The sequence below is a fragment of the Gordionus sp. m RMFG-2023 genome, chromosome 1, assembly GCF_954871325.1.
Source record: "Gordionus sp. m RMFG-2023 chromosome 1, tfGorSpeb1-WG-v2, whole genome shotgun sequence".
Classification (NCBI taxonomy): Eukaryota; Metazoa; Nematomorpha; class Gordioida; order Chordodea; family Parachordodidae; genus Gordionus; species Gordionus sp. m RMFG-2023.
In genome coordinates, this window is record NC_088775.1 from 46,735,383 (window position 1) to 46,751,705 (window position 16,323).

Here is a 16,323-nt window from a genome sequence, read left to right on the forward strand (position 1 = left end):
GTGAATTTTACATCCCTTTTCCAAAACTATTAAAAAATGACCCAAAATTTTTTAACTATATGAGAATGACAAAAGTAATTTTATTCTATTTTATCTATAATTTATTTTAATTTAGGAAACATTTTATTATATTCTAAAATATATAAAACCATTATTATATACTAAACGTACAAATTTCATTAAACATTCTATAAGTGTAGAAGAAATGCTTATGATTTGTTTAAGGTAAAAATAAAGCAATTTATTATTTAAATATGTTTTTTATTTAGATATTTAGCAACAAGCTGTAGATACCCTACTTTGGCCTATTCTTTCAAAATAGGCATATCTACAGTCCAGAAAATAATTAGCACAACCTGCCAAGCTATATGGCAAACTTTGGTAGGTAAACATATGCCACCACCTACTTTAACTGACTTTGAGGATAGCAAAGGTATAATATAGTGTATATTATATATATTATCATTTAAAATGAGTTTGAGGTGAAATGAAATTTACCAAATTGTGTGGGATGTATTGATGGAAAACACTGCAGAATTAGAAAGCCACCTCATTCTGGCAGTGGGTTCTACAATTATAAACACTTTTTCTCTGTGGTTTTACAAGGTTTGTGAATTTGTTTTTTATTTATGCTAATTAAATATTTCCATATTAATTAAACATTGTAATGAAAACTTGATAATTACAAAAATATAATTTTTGAAAAAATATATTATTTATATATTGTAAAAACAAGGAATTGTGGATGCTAATGGAAAATTCATAACTGTCGATGTTGGAAGTTATGGGAGTGAATCTGATGGAGGTGTTTTTGCCAATTCAAAAATATATAAAATGATAGAAAAGGGAGACATACAATTACCTCCTTATAAAAAATTGTCGAATTCAAGTCTCCTTTTCCCACATTTTTTTGTGGCTGATGATGCCTATCCTTTGAAGTCCTATATTTTAAAGCCTTATAAAGGTATAGTAAAAGAATATATTAACTTAATTATATCATATTTATGTAATATATTAAAGCAATTTTTTGGGAATTATTAATGGCCATTATTTTAATTATTAGGAATTTAAAATTTTATTAGTATTTTTATTATTTATATGTTAAAATTTGTTTCCCTTATTATTTTAAGGTATCCTTACCCCTCAACAAGAGGCCTTTAATTATAGGATATCTCGTGCTAGGATACAAGTCGAATGTGCATTTGGCATCTTGAGAGCTAAATGGATGATTTTTGATTGTCCTTTGGACACAAAACTATCACTAACTGAATATATCATAAAAACATGCACATTACTACATAATATAATTATTGATAAGGAAAGATTTATTTCTTTTAATTCTAAAATAAAATCACCCCCTAAAAAATTATTTAAACCACAATCCATAAAATCAGCAACAAGTATTGCAAAGTTTAATAGAAATTTATTATGTTTATATTTATATAAAAATCCCATATTATAGATATTTTGTATTTTATATAAATATTTAGTTTTATATTTTATATAAATATCTTGTTTTGTATTTTATATATATTATAATAAAAATAAAGTTATTATTATTATAGTCTAAACTCATTATATATATTTGTAGGAATATGTCACTAAAAAAGTTATATAGATGTTCTAAATTCATCTATTTAAAATATTTTTATAAATCAAATAAACAAAAATTACCAATGTCCTTAAACTTTCTCTAAGATAAAGATCATTCATTATAAATATTATATATTTCATTATTAATTACCAAACTCAATACAAAGTTTAATTATAGCAGGACTTTTGGGAATAATTATATCATTCAATTCAATGTATTTCACAAAATTTTTATTTCAAATAATATAAATATTAACAAAATATATATTTCTAATACAAAAATATTTACAAAATAATTTTAATCGTTTATAATATCAAATATTTTCTTTGATATATCTTTTTTTTCCTGTATGGTAGAAATATTTAATTTTTGTTGTAACATTAAACATATTCCATCATATACATATTCAGTAGGTTTATTTTTAAGCAATTCCAGTGTTATTAATAATTTTTCTTTTTCTAATTTAATTATGTCCCTATAATATTATGATCTGACCGAATAGCGAGCTCAAAACCGACCACTTACTAAATATTCGATATACCAAATTTGGTAGTAATATTATTTGGAAAATGTTGATTTTTGGTTTTTTTATCTATAAATACGTGCAAATCATTATCCCAAAAAATATTTTAAAAATATCATGATTTGACCGATAACCGATTTGAAACCGAAATACTGCGTTGCTAGCGTTATCCATGGAAAATTCTTCATTTTTGGTTTATAAGTGAACAATAAGGTGTTAAGCATTAAATAATATTTTAAGAATATTATGATATAACCGAATGGCGAGCTCAAAACCGACCACTTACTAAATATTCGATCTACCAAATTTGGTAGTAATATTATTTGGAAAATGTTCATTTTTGGTTTATTTATCTATATATACGTGTAAATCATTATCCCAAAAAATATTTAAAAAATATAGTGATTTGACCGATAACCGATTTGAAACCGAAATACTGCGTTGCTGGCGTTATCCATGGAAAATTCTTCATTTTTGGTTTATAAGTGAGCAATAAGGTGTTAAGCATTATAAATAATATTTTAAAAATATTATGATATAACCGAAGGGCGAGCTCAAAACCAACCACTTACTAAATATTCGATCTACCAAATTTGGTAGTAATATTATTTGGAAAATGTTCATTTTTGGTTTATTTATCTATAAATACGTGCATATCCCAAAAAATATTTTATAAATATCGTGATTTAACCGATAACCGATTTGAAACCGAAATTCTGCGTTGCTAACGCTTTCCGTGGAAAATTCTTCATTTTTGGTTTATAAGTGAACAATAAGGTGTAAAGCATTATAAATAATATTTTAAAAATATTATGATATAACCGAATGGCAAGCTCAAAACCGACCACTTACTAAATATTCGATCTACAAAATTTGGTAGTAATATTATTTGGAAAATGTTCATTTTTGGTTTATTTATTTATAAATACGTGCATAACTCAAAAAATATTTTATAAATATCGTGATTTAACCGATAACCGATTTAAAACCGAAATTCTGCGTTGCTAACGCTTTCCGTGGAAAATTCTTCATTTTTGGTTTATAAGTGAACAATAAGGTGTAAAGCCTTATCCTAAATAATATTTTGAAAATATTAAGATTTGACCTAATGGCGAGCTCAAAACCGACCACTTACTAAATATTCGATCGACTAAATTTGGTAGTAATATTATTTGGAAAATGTGCATTTTTGGTTAATTTATCTATAAATACGTGCAATTCATTATCCCAAAAAATATTTTAAAAATATCGTGATTTGACCGATAACTGATTTGAAACCGAAATACTGCATTGCTGGCGTTATCCATGTAAAATTCTTCATTTTTGCTTTATACGTGAACAATAACGTGTTAAGCATTCTCTTAATATAATTTTTTGAAAATATTATGATTTGACAGAATAGCGAGCTCAAAACCGACCACTTACTAAATATTCGATCTACCAAATTTGGTAGTAATATTATTTGGAAAATGTTCATTTTTGGTTTATTTATCTATAAATACGTGCATATCCCAAAAAATATTTTATAAATATCGTGATTTAACCGATAACCGATTTGAAACCGAAATTTTGCGTTGCTAACGCTTTCCGTGGAAAATTCTTCATTTTTGGTTTATAAGTGAACAATAAGGTGTAAAGGCTTATCCTAAATAATATTTTGAAAATATTAAGATTTGACCTAATGGCGAGCTCAAAACCGACCACTTACTAAATATTCGATCGACTAAATTTGGTAGTAATATTTTTTGGAAAATGTGCATTTTTGGTTAATTTATCTATAAATACGTGCAAATCATTATCCCAAAAAATATTTTAAAATATCATGATTTGACCGATAACCGATTTGAAACCGAAATACTGCGTTGCTGGCGCTCTCCATGGAAAATTCTTCATTTTTGGTTTAATAGTGAACAATAAGGTGTTAAGCATTATCCTAAATAATTTTTGAAAATATTAAGATTTGTCCAAATGGCGAGCTCAAAACCGACCACTTACTAAATATTCGATCTACCAAATTTGGTAGTAATATTATTTGAAAAATGTTCATTTTTGGTTTATTGTCTATATATACGTGCAAATCATTATCCCAAAAAATATTTTAAAAATATCGTTATTTGACCGATAACCGATTTGAAACCTAAATACTGCATTGCTGGCGTTATCCATGGAAAATTCTTCATTTTTGGTTTATAAGTGAAGAATAAGGTGTTAAGCATTATTCTAATTAATTTTTTGAAAATATTAAGATTTGACCGAATGGCTAGCTCAAAACCTACTACTTATAAAATTTTTGATCGACCAAATTTGGTAGTAATATTATTGAAAAATGTTTATTTTTTTTATATATATCTATAAATACGTGTAAAACATTATCCCAAAAAATATTTTAAAAATATCATGATTTGACCGATAATAACATAATATGACCTCGGCCTGTAAATTTGGAAAAATTTTCTTTGTATTTTTATAAATTTTGAAAATATGATCCGAAAAAAATTTTAAACCCTCTATTATATGATTTTCCAGTTATTGAATTGATATTTATTAAATCCATTCTTTTAAATTGGCAAAATCAATGTTTAATTTAATAAGATCTTAGGACCAGGGCATTTGACTCAGGACATGGGTATTTTGTAATAATTTGAGAAAATTTAAAAAATATAATATATATCATCAAGTCTATCTAACAATGAGTGAGAGGGTGTGATCGATTTATAAAATATTAAAATTGGTATAAAAATCTTGTTTTCATCCATAAAGATAACCTTTTCAACTAAATTTTTTTAAAAGCCTTATGTTTGCAATAAACTCACGCTTAAGAGGAATTTAAATAGTATCTGTTTGAAAATAAAGGACTATATAACAAATACAAACAATATTATATGTATAAATTATATTTAGTCTCTCTTTAATAAATACATTTTGTATTTTTTATTTTTTGGCTTCTCTTATATTTGGATATAGCTATGTTATTCCTTTCAATCAAATATATTTTTTATAAACGTAACATCGTGTTTAATTATTTAATAAAATATTAAAATCATAAAATATACAAAGATGCTTTCTACAATTTTTATAAAAATAATAAAGATTTATATAAATCACTATTTAATTATTGTCATTAAATTTTATAAAGTTTGTGGCTAAAGTTAAATGGATCTCATAATAAAAGGAAGGACGCTTTGCAATGCTCTGAATCCATAATTACGTAGAACATATCTTCGAAAAATATATGATTGAGTTCTTACATGGATAATCAAATTATTTGAAGATCGACCTTTTCACTAGGGATTAATTAAAATAAAAACGAGCGAAGAAATTGAATATTCAAGTATCGGGATTCTAATTTACATTTATTTTGATCATAAGTAACTCGATACTAAGAAGGCATATTGGCTAGAATCTATACCCTCTCGAGAAGTTCATAGTGATGGGCTTAGAAGTTCTGGCCATGCCTACCACTATCATATTCATATGCAGTCTCTAGGTTTTAAAGCTTTCAAAGTTCGCACATAATGTTATTGTAATAGAAAATGCTATTTTATATATATATCTATTCGCAAATATCTAATATTTTATTTTATTGTTTTCTATTTCGAGTGTAATAAATTGCTGGAATCTTCATCTATAAATCATTGATAAACTGGTATGATTAGAAAGAAAAAAGATGAGAGAAGATATAAAAAGTAGCAAAAAGGAAGAGAGAAGAAAAATGTATGAAGAAAGAATCGAGATGAAATAAGATAAAAGAAAATCTAAAGAAGTAAGACAAAATGGTCAGCTTTGAGCTCGGCATTCGGTCAAATCATAAACCACGTTATTGTACACGTATAAACCAAAAATGAAAAATTTTCCATGGATAACGCCAGCAATGAAGTATTTCGGTTTCAAATCGGTTATCGGTCAAATAACGATATTTTTAAAATGTTTTTTGGGATAATGATTTGCACGTATTTATAGATAAATTAACCAAAAATGAACATTTTCCAAATAATATTACTAACAAATTTGGTCGATCGAATATTTAGTAAGTGGTCGGTTTTGAGCTCGCCATTCGGTCAAATTTTAATACTTTCAAAAAATTATTTAGGATAATGCTTAACACCTTATTGTTCACTTATAAACCAAAAATGAAGAATTTTCCATGGAGAGGGCCAGCAATGAAGTATTTCGGTTTCAAATCGGTTATCGGTCAAATAACGATATTTTTAAAATGTTTTTTGGGATAATGATTTGCACGTATTTATAGATAAATTAACCAAAAATGAACATTTTCCAAATAATATTACTAACAAATTTGGTCGATCGAATATTTAGTAAGTGGTCGGTTTTGAGCTCGCCATTCGGTCAAATTTTAATACTTTCAAAAAATTATTTAGGATAATGCTTAACATATTATTGTTCACTTATAAACCAAAAATGAAGATTTTTCCTTGGAGAGCGCCAGCAACGCAGTATTTCGGTTTTAAATCGGTTATCGGTCAAATCACGATATTTTTAAAATATTTTTTGGGATGATGATTTACACGTATATATAGATAAATAAACCAAAAATGAACATTTTCCAAATAATATTAACACAAAATTTGGTCGATCGAATATTTAGTAAGTGGTCGGTTTTGAGCTCGGCATTCGGTTATATCATAATATTTTTAAAATATTATTTATAATGCTTAGCACCTTATTGCTCACTTATAACCCAAAAATGAAGAATTTTCCATGGATAACGCCAGCAACGCAGTATTTCGGTTTCAAATCGGTTATCTGTCAAATCACGATATTTTTAAAATATTTTTTGGGATAATGATTTACACGTATATATAGATAAATTAAGCAAAAATGATTATTTTCCAAATAATATTAACACCAAATTTGGTCGATCGAATATTTAGTAATTGGTCGGTTTTGAGCTCGGCATTCGGTCAAATCATAATATTTTCAAAATATTTTTTAGGATAATGTTTAACACCTAAATATACAAGTATAAACAAAAAATGAAGAGATTTTGATCAATAACGCCAGCAATATGTTCTTTACAAACTTTCTACTATTTTTCGATTCTCCTACTCATTTATTAAATGTCAAAGCAACCTCTATTTTTTAATTTTTTTTTAGATTTTTCACATGTATTTACACCCAAATACAAAAAAAAGCGCTATCCAATATTTATTCTGGTTTCCTAAGAATATATTTTCATATTTATGTATTTAACGCCCTCTTATGGATATATATTTGTTAATTTTTGTAATTGAAAAATATAATTTAAGTTGTAATAAGCTAGTAAATATATTTTTTTTCCAATAATATTAAGTAAAAATAGAATTTTAAATTATTTGATATTTAATATCAATTTTTTACTTAATTAAAAATTGATTTATGTAAAATAAAAAAATGCTTGCTAAAATTTTTTTTAAAATCATATTATATCATCAAATATGATTGATTATGATTAATTGCTTTTAGCAAGCAGTATTTATACCGCCTTATTTTTTATAATAATTTTTTAGTTAGTTAATTTATTTTTTAGAAAAATATAATAAAATCTTTAAATACTTATAAATTATGAGCAATATTTATTTTTATAGCCAATTTAAAAAATCACGTTAGAAGAAATCATTCAGATTTAATTGGGAATGGAGAGAGCGAAGATATACCCAAAAACCTAGTTGGCATTCGTAGATTATTACTTAAGGAAAACGAGTGCCTTAACAAATAAATTTTTAAATTTATTATAAAAAACAATATTCCTTTCAAAGCTATGGATAGTAAGGAGTTCCGAAATATATTTTCCTTCATATTCAAGCAAGAGAAAATCTGGACTAGACAGATAGCTTGTAAATACATTAAAAAAAGGTATTAAATTATAAAATTACAACTCATAAAAATTTAAAGAATATTAAAAGTAAATTGGCTATCACAACTTATGTGGACATCCATTAACTCATCGACTTTTTGTGTAATTATATGCCACTATATCGATAAAAAGTGGAATATGGAAAGTTGTCTTCTAGATTTAATTCAGCTACCATATCCTCATAGTGGTGAGGATATATCACAATATTTGTTAGAATCTCTCGATGAATTTGAGATCCAGGATAAGATTATCTTCATCACGCATGATAACGCACCATACATAGTAAACTCTGCTGAAAAAATGATTAAACTTTATCATGAAAAATATAAAACAAGCTTATACAGTCACCGATGTTTAGCCCATATTATAAATTTGGTAGTTAGAGAGGGGATTTAAGCCTTAGATAAAAAACTAAATAAAATAACTAATATTAAAGAAGTTACATTCTTCATCAAAACTTTTACAAAAGTACTTGGAGCTCTCAGGAAGAACGAGGATTCCTTTAGATGTAGTAACTAGACGGAACTCTAAATATTTAATGATATCAACAGTAAACAAAGTAAGTTATAAAATATTTTTCATAATGTCTTTTATATTCTTTTTTTGATAACCTTTTTGAGATATAACATTGCATTGTCTAATAATATATTTAATTTATATAGAGTTTAGAAGCAATTAAAGAGCTAGGAAAAAAATGTTTGACAGAGCCTTTCGATATAAGCGATAAGGAGGCAAAATCTTTAAAAGAAGTTAAAAAATTTTTAAAGCCTTTTTATAAAATAACATTCGAAATATCGTCAGATACCATTACAATTGGAACCGCAGTTTTATTTATAGCAAAGATGGACAAAATTTTAGGAGAGGCTTCCAAAAATCATCCAGATGATGATATTAAAAATTCGGTAAGTAAAATGCTGATAAAATGTGGAACATATAAAAACTACCTGAGCACATTCAGCAATTTTATATCTACCATGTTAGATCCAAAAACTAAGATGAAATATATGCCTCATTTTGTAGCAAAGAAGGATTATAATGAAATATTTAAATCATTATATAAAAACTATGGGTGGTCATTGCACAAAGCAAATGTATATGAATTCTCTCAAGATGATTTGGAAACACAGCCTTATTCGGTCTGTATGCATCACGAATTGAGAAAGTAATTATAAATATTTGGCTAAATTAATTTAAAATTTTAGGGAAGCTTGTGAATTTCCAGATCACACAAGAAATGAAATTATAGAATATATCAAAGAACCGGTTGCACCAGCTTCAACCAATATACTTGATTGGTGGACGAAAAGCATCGATTTTTACCCAACCTTGTCGCTGATAGCTAAGGATTACCTTGCTCAACAAACGCCCAGGGCTCCAAGTTTGACCAAGAAGCGAAACAGGATGTCACCGACAACATTTAAACATTATATGTGCTTAAATAATTGGGATGTTACAATAAGAAATCATTATCTATATATACCCTCCCCCTTCGCGATTTTTATAATAAACATCTTATTGGTATAAAATGTATCTCTATATTTTATTAAATTGTTATAATGTTTGTTCACAATTCTGATAAAAGCTTTAAATATTCTAAAAAATATATTAAAAATTCTAAACTAAATTTAAATCACGATCTTCCCCATTCCTAATAATTTATTCGTTCTCGACTTAAGTATATAACTCGTATTCACCACGACTCAAGTTGGAAGTCTAAAGTAAAAAATAAAAAAAACAGAACAAATGTTTTATTAATTAATAATAACTAATTTCAAATCTTCGTCCTCTGGTCGACGACTCAAGTCCATAGAACTATTCGTCCTCTAGTCAACTCAAGTATTTGTCCTCTAGTCGATTCATTATATTATATTTCGTATAACGACTCAAATTGGAAGTCTAAAGTTAAAAATAAAAAAACAAATGTTTTATTAATAGTAACTAATTTAAAATCGTTGTCCTTTAGTCGACTCAAGTTCATAGAACTATTCATCCTCTAGTCGACGAAGTTCATAAAACTATTCGTCCTCTAGTCGACTAAGTTCATGGAACTATTCGTCCTCTAGTCGACTCAAGTTAATTTGAGTTCACAACTCGAGTCAGTTTGGTCGATTTTTTCGACCCAAAACTTGACTCCAGTTTCTGCTAAGTCGACTAGACTTAGTCGATTAATAACACTATAATACCAACCTAATTTGCTAAATACCGACAAAAATTTATTAAAATGTAATAAGACCCTTATTATTTTATAAAAGAATCACGTGGTCGAATCCGGCCTCCTATATACCCCCCCCCCAGGGACGGAACCATCAAGTTGGATTAATAAAAAAACCCAAAGCCATCTGATTTGTAAGCGACGCATTTAGATTTTATAGTACAAAAGGTAATACTTTTATATGTGCAATTAATATTGTTTTATATCTGTAATATATATATTGATAAATATGTTTTTATATGTTCAATTAGTATGATTTTATATGTGCAATTCATAGGGGATTATCATTTCATATTAGTCTTTTTTAATAAAAATGTGATTATATTGTGTTAACCTATCTTTTTATACATTCTTGTTCAAAAATATAAGAAATAATAAAAATATGTATTAAGCCATTAATTGGGCCCCGGCCGATGGCCGGATATAAGCGGGATAAGGCCCGCAAATGGGGTATTGGGATGAAGCCCCAATAAATATGAGACCGCTAGAAAACATTTGCCACGAGGCAGCAGCATTGTCAGTCCGCCCCTTCACATAATGTATCTCTAAACAGGGTATATTTTTCGCTAATAATTATTTTTTAAAAGTGTACTAATAATAACGAAAATGTGTTAGAAGAAAATATAGTATGTGACTCTGATAATGATCATGAAATTTAATCGTGATATTATTGTGCATGAATCTTTACAGGCACATTGATGGCCGATTATGAAAGGCTTTCACACAACAAAAATTCCATATTACAATTTATAATACCCCAGAAAGAATGTGTGGATAATAACTGTTCTATCATAAGAATAATAATAAGATGTCTAGGTTATTTAATATCTCGTAGCCAAGCCTACTGGGGGAACAGGCAACAAGAAGGCAGATGGGCCTTATTAAACTCATTGCAGATTCTGAACCTGTACTGGGAGAAAAAAAAATAAGGGATGAAAAACGAAATTATATTCAAATCTATTATCATAAAAATAACATAAATATTCTCATTGAAACCATGAAAAATATGGTTATAAAAAAATTCAAAATGAGATTAAATTTAACAAGTGCTTTTTGATCATAGTTGATGGCACATATGATGTTTCAAAATCAGAAATACTTTGATAGTAAGACATGTTAAAAATAGTGAGACGTTTAAGCCCATTGAAAGACTGATTGACATATATTGTACGGGAAATACCACAGATCTCGATATTAAGCATAATATAATATCCAAACTTGGCTCGATAAATTTACCCCTTGAATTCCTAGTTGGGCAAAGTTATGAAGGCACCTCAAACATGAGTGGAAGAATCAATGGAGTGCAGGCTTTGTTAGAGCGGAGGCGCCAAAGGCAGTTTATTTGGTGCTATTCTCATCGATATTTAATCATTGTTCAATTATATCAATAAATAAAAGAATTGCGAAATGTTTTTGAATATTAGACAGATTTATATATTATTTAATGGTGTTAAAAGATATGAGGTGCTCAAAGCATGTCAGAGTAATGCACTGACAAAATCGCAACAATTTTGGCATCAAGAATACCACTCGGTAATATTATCTTATTTGTTTAGATAGAAGCTGGTTATCGTCATAAAAAGCTATTGTAAATTTTTTCTACTTTATGATGCCTTGAGAGCAGCTTTAACAAATTTAAAGGATTCTGAAGATCCTGCCACTTCCAATTTGGCTCCTATAGTTTTTAGAATAGAAAATTTTGATATTATTTTATCACTTTATGTTTTGGATAAAATATTGTAGATAAGGCTTGTACAAAATTTCACATAAATCAAATTCAATTGGCAAAAGATTGACTGATTAATTTGAGAAGTATAATTTAAATTATTGTCTTTAATTATTTTTTAATTATAATAGATAATAACATTGTATTTTTGGATGTTTGTCAAAGGCACAAGATTTTATGAAAGAGAGAAATCTAATTTTATCAATGGAAAATTTTTTATTTAAACAATTACATATTGATGAAATTATAAATTCTTTCGCTTTCTCTTCCCCTAATTTATCTAAATTATTAATTTAAAATAATATTTTTTACATTTTTATATTATATATTAAAGATTGATGCAATAAAAATTATTTCTAAAATTTATGGGTATCAAAAAATAATTAACCATTTTTTTGAGGGGAGGGGGAATACTTTTCAGAGGGGTATTCTGTTTCCATCCCTCAGAAAATGTAGGGGCCACTGTTAATAGTTGTGTTTCGCCAAATTGTAGTTGTGACTTTATTATCATTATTAACATATAAAGGTTTGTTGTTTAAGTAAGCATTAATTTTCTAGGTGAAATACTTGTGGTTAGTGATGCAAAATCGCTCCATTTGAGTAGATATTTAAAATGGTCAAATTAATACTTTTCCAGAAAAAACACAAGCTTGAAGATTTTGCTCATAGATGTCACAAAGGTTTGCTCAACTATTGGCAAAATCCTTAGGCTTAAGCAATATTATTCTGGCTAAAATATTGAGTTAGTTGTTTTAAAAATCGGCTAATATGGAGTGATTTTGCATGACTTCCTATGGTGGCATTGGGTGTTTCTGTAATTAAAAAAACTTGTCTAAAACTATATCCACTTGTGTATACATTTTTTCCATATTTCGTTTCATATTTAATTTCAATATTCTAAACTTCTGTTCCACCTGCTCATTAGATTACTGGTGGTAGGCTGATGTTTATATATGTTTTATGCTGTGGTCACAACAAATTTCTCAAATAATTTGCTGATGTGTCCTAAATAAATTTATGTTTTCATAAGATCCTTTAATATTTTCGCAGTGCTATGGATTTCACTGTAATAATGATATGGTGAAGTATTAACTATTATTAACCAATATTTTTGATAGAATGGGCCAGCACAGTCCATATGTATCCTTTCGAAGGATTTTGATGTAGAAGCTCATAAATGTTGTATGGTGTTCGGATTATACGCCCATGTGTTGCATTGTTCACAATTTTTAACATTCAAATCTATATCAGAATTTCATTCTTCATGTCTCCAAATATTTGAACCATAGTCTAATATTGCCGAAGCAATTTTTAATTCTAAAGGTAATCGTGTGAAACAAAAGTAGTCTAAGTGTCTCCATTGTTAATATGTCTCTTGATTTTTCATCTATATGAAGAAACGTTTGCTTGAAGTTTATTTTTCTAAACCTTCTAATTTGATAATTTTCCAATAAGTTCGTTCATCCTCGGTATAGGATATTTGAAGTCTTTTAACACCGGGTTAATCGTATTTTTGGATTCGGCACACACCCGACTTCCTTAAAGATAGGAGTTAAAGGACTCGCCCATCGAACGTCTTGAACAGGCTTAATGATTTTGTATTTGACTCAATTTTTGAATTCTTTAATTATCATATTCTCGAGTTTGCAACTCTCCTCAGTGGTATCATTTTAGGTTGTGTGTCATGTTTTAATCGTAATTTTAACTTGGTTTTTTAACAAATATTTTTGATTATAATTTTTTTATAAGTTCAATTAATTTATCATTATAATTACCATCAATGTTCCCTACAGATTTCTTTAAAATATCTTTAAATGCATTGAGCCACGCCCTACCAAGCAATATGGTTTTAGTGCTCTCCACAATATGGGCTTCTAAATTTTTTGTTATATCTTCATAATTTACCTCAATATGTGCGTTCCTAGAACCTTTATCATGTTCTCATTGTAACTTATTAATCTCACATATCATTTCTTCATATTATTAACGCCTGCTTTATCTGCTACAAAATGCGCTATGATTATAAATATTGTACCCGTGTTTACCTGTATATTCGTCACTACATTATTTATTTTAAGTCACCTTATATATGTTACTCTCTTTATCATCGAGATCTTCTTCCAAATTATTTATACTTATATTTAACAAATCGAAATCTTTTTTTATCATCACTTTTGTCATCTTATAATATTTCATAATTATTTGTATTCATTTTACTGCCACTTTGTATTTGATTCCTAGCTATTATATTAATAACAAATGTTCTCATAATTAAATTAAATATATTATCCTAAAGTTGATTTGTGTTTTTGTCTATATTGCATGTTGTTTTGATTTCTATATATCTCTATTATTTCTGATCTGTTGCACATTGTTGTTATATTTAGAGTTAAACCTGTCGTAAAATTGTTTTGCGTTAATTTGTCTGTAATTATTGTTGAAATTACCATTGGGTCTGTTTTGATAGAAATCATTATTATAACTTGTATTTGATCTTTGATGATTGTAATCGTAAGGTCTACGATAAGAGTTTCAACCCTGTCTTGATTATTATATCTATTCTAATTTTGGTGACGGGGTATATAATTAATTTATTTACTTTTAAATCTTTGGTTTTCACAGCCATATCACGAAACCCACCTCCTAGCGTAGTTATTATCATATCGTACGAGTTGTTTATCTACAAAAAATTTATTTTTAGCAATCGTAACTGTAACTTTTCTTACTTTTCGTTAGTTTATTTTTTCCCTTCACTCTTTTCTTATTTTATTTGCTTATTTTTCCCTATAGAGAAATAATATTTTTTTTCGTTTTATTGCGAAAACCGACAGGTAAAATAATATTTATATAAATAAAATTATAACAAGAAAAATAAATTACTAAAAATACATTGTTTTTCAGGCTTTTATATTTTATTTACAATCATTATTATTATTATTTATTTATGGTCTATATCACACGTCAATCTTCTTTTCTTTTATTTATTTATTTACTTTTTATGAAATATTATCGATTTTATTCATTATCATTAGTCATTTCTAATATATTCAATATTCTCCACATCCCATTCAAGTCTTCCTCCCTTGACATGTCCCCTTCAGAAAATTCGACCCTCCGCATCCTCCAGAGGCTGCCTAATTCCGAATCATTATCAGGACTTCCCACCAATCTCTTAGTTCTCCATCTACTCCTTCCACTTCGTCTAGCGCTGCCGCGATGTCCCTTAGCTCTACCGTCTCTGTCAATCCCATATTGTACCTCAGACCTTCAGCTGCCGGGCCTTCAAAAATCGCCTCCCCCAACGTCGAATTATTTTCCATCACCAGGGCCTTATTTCCCATCGTCAGATCTATCACGGGTCATCTTCCTTGATTCCCGAGGATTCCCCTTTGCCGTTGTTCTTGTTCCTCCTCCACTGTCCTCCTTGTTCCTTGAATCTCGGCCATCGGCCTCGACCGAGACTCTATGGCCCTTCCGATGGTCCTGATCGGCTCCGCCCTTATCCCCAGGATCTCCGCTACTTGTCACGCTGGTAACTCCTCCACTCTTCCTCGATTTCGTTCCAATTCCGTCCGAATACGACCTTTCCGCTCCGGATTCCACGGGTATTTATACTGGATATGCCCCCGTTCTTGACAACGATAGCACCATATCCATTCTTCCGGCGCTCTTCCCACAGCCCTAAGCCTGCTTCTCCGACCTCTGCCCTTGGTCCTACGTGATCGGACCGTCAATTGTACCTCCAAATTCCCCCAAATCTAACATCGATGTAATTCCACGGCGGTATCCTGATTCATTGGACTTGACAATCTAAATAAATCTTTTACTATATTATTCTTACTTAAAATATATATACTTTTGTCACGAATTCCTCTTCTCAGACTCAAAATCAACAATTTAGAATTTAAACACACACATTTCTTTTTCTTAAAATAATTTAATAACTAAATTTTCTTTTCCCTCTTTTTCTTTCTGTTTTTGGCTAATACTTGCTTCCTAAGCCTATGTTATTTATTGGTTACACGCCCTGGTAATTAATTATCTTCTCATCAAATAATTTAGGACAACTCCCTTTTCCCGTCTCCAACAACAACCAATTTCCCCTGCCAATAATTGTGATCCAAAACAACACATTGCTCCAATTCTTTCAATATCATTTTGACTATCAAAAAAAAATTTACATTTGTTCCCTTCCCTCAATTCAATTACTCTTTCCCCCTTCCAAACCCAATTATACATGCTTTTTTATTCTCTCTATTATTCTTCCTCTATACTATTACCCATCCAACTTTTTTCCCACAAACGGTTCTCTTACTTCCTTTTAGGAATCTTTACATGTTTTGACTCCCATTTCTTCTCCCTGACTTGACCTAAGTCTTCCAAAGTCCATTCCCCTTTTTAATTGATCACAATG

At 28.5% G+C, this 16,323-nt stretch overlaps 1 protein-coding gene across 1 annotated transcript; it reads left to right on the forward strand.

Annotated features, from left to right (window-relative positions):
- The first annotated feature begins 126 nt into the window (after nt 1–126).
- LOC135926329 (uncharacterized) lies at nt 127–1,462 on the forward strand. The gene is made up of 4 exons (XM_065462168.1): nt 127–225; nt 270–433; nt 737–964; nt 1,131–1,462. The coding sequence occupies exons 1-4, from the start codon at nt 206–208 to the stop codon at nt 1,460–1,462; spliced, it is 744 nt and encodes a 247-aa protein (XP_065318240.1). The 5' UTR covers nt 127–205.
- The last annotated feature ends 14,861 nt before the right edge of the window (nt 1,463–16,323 follow it).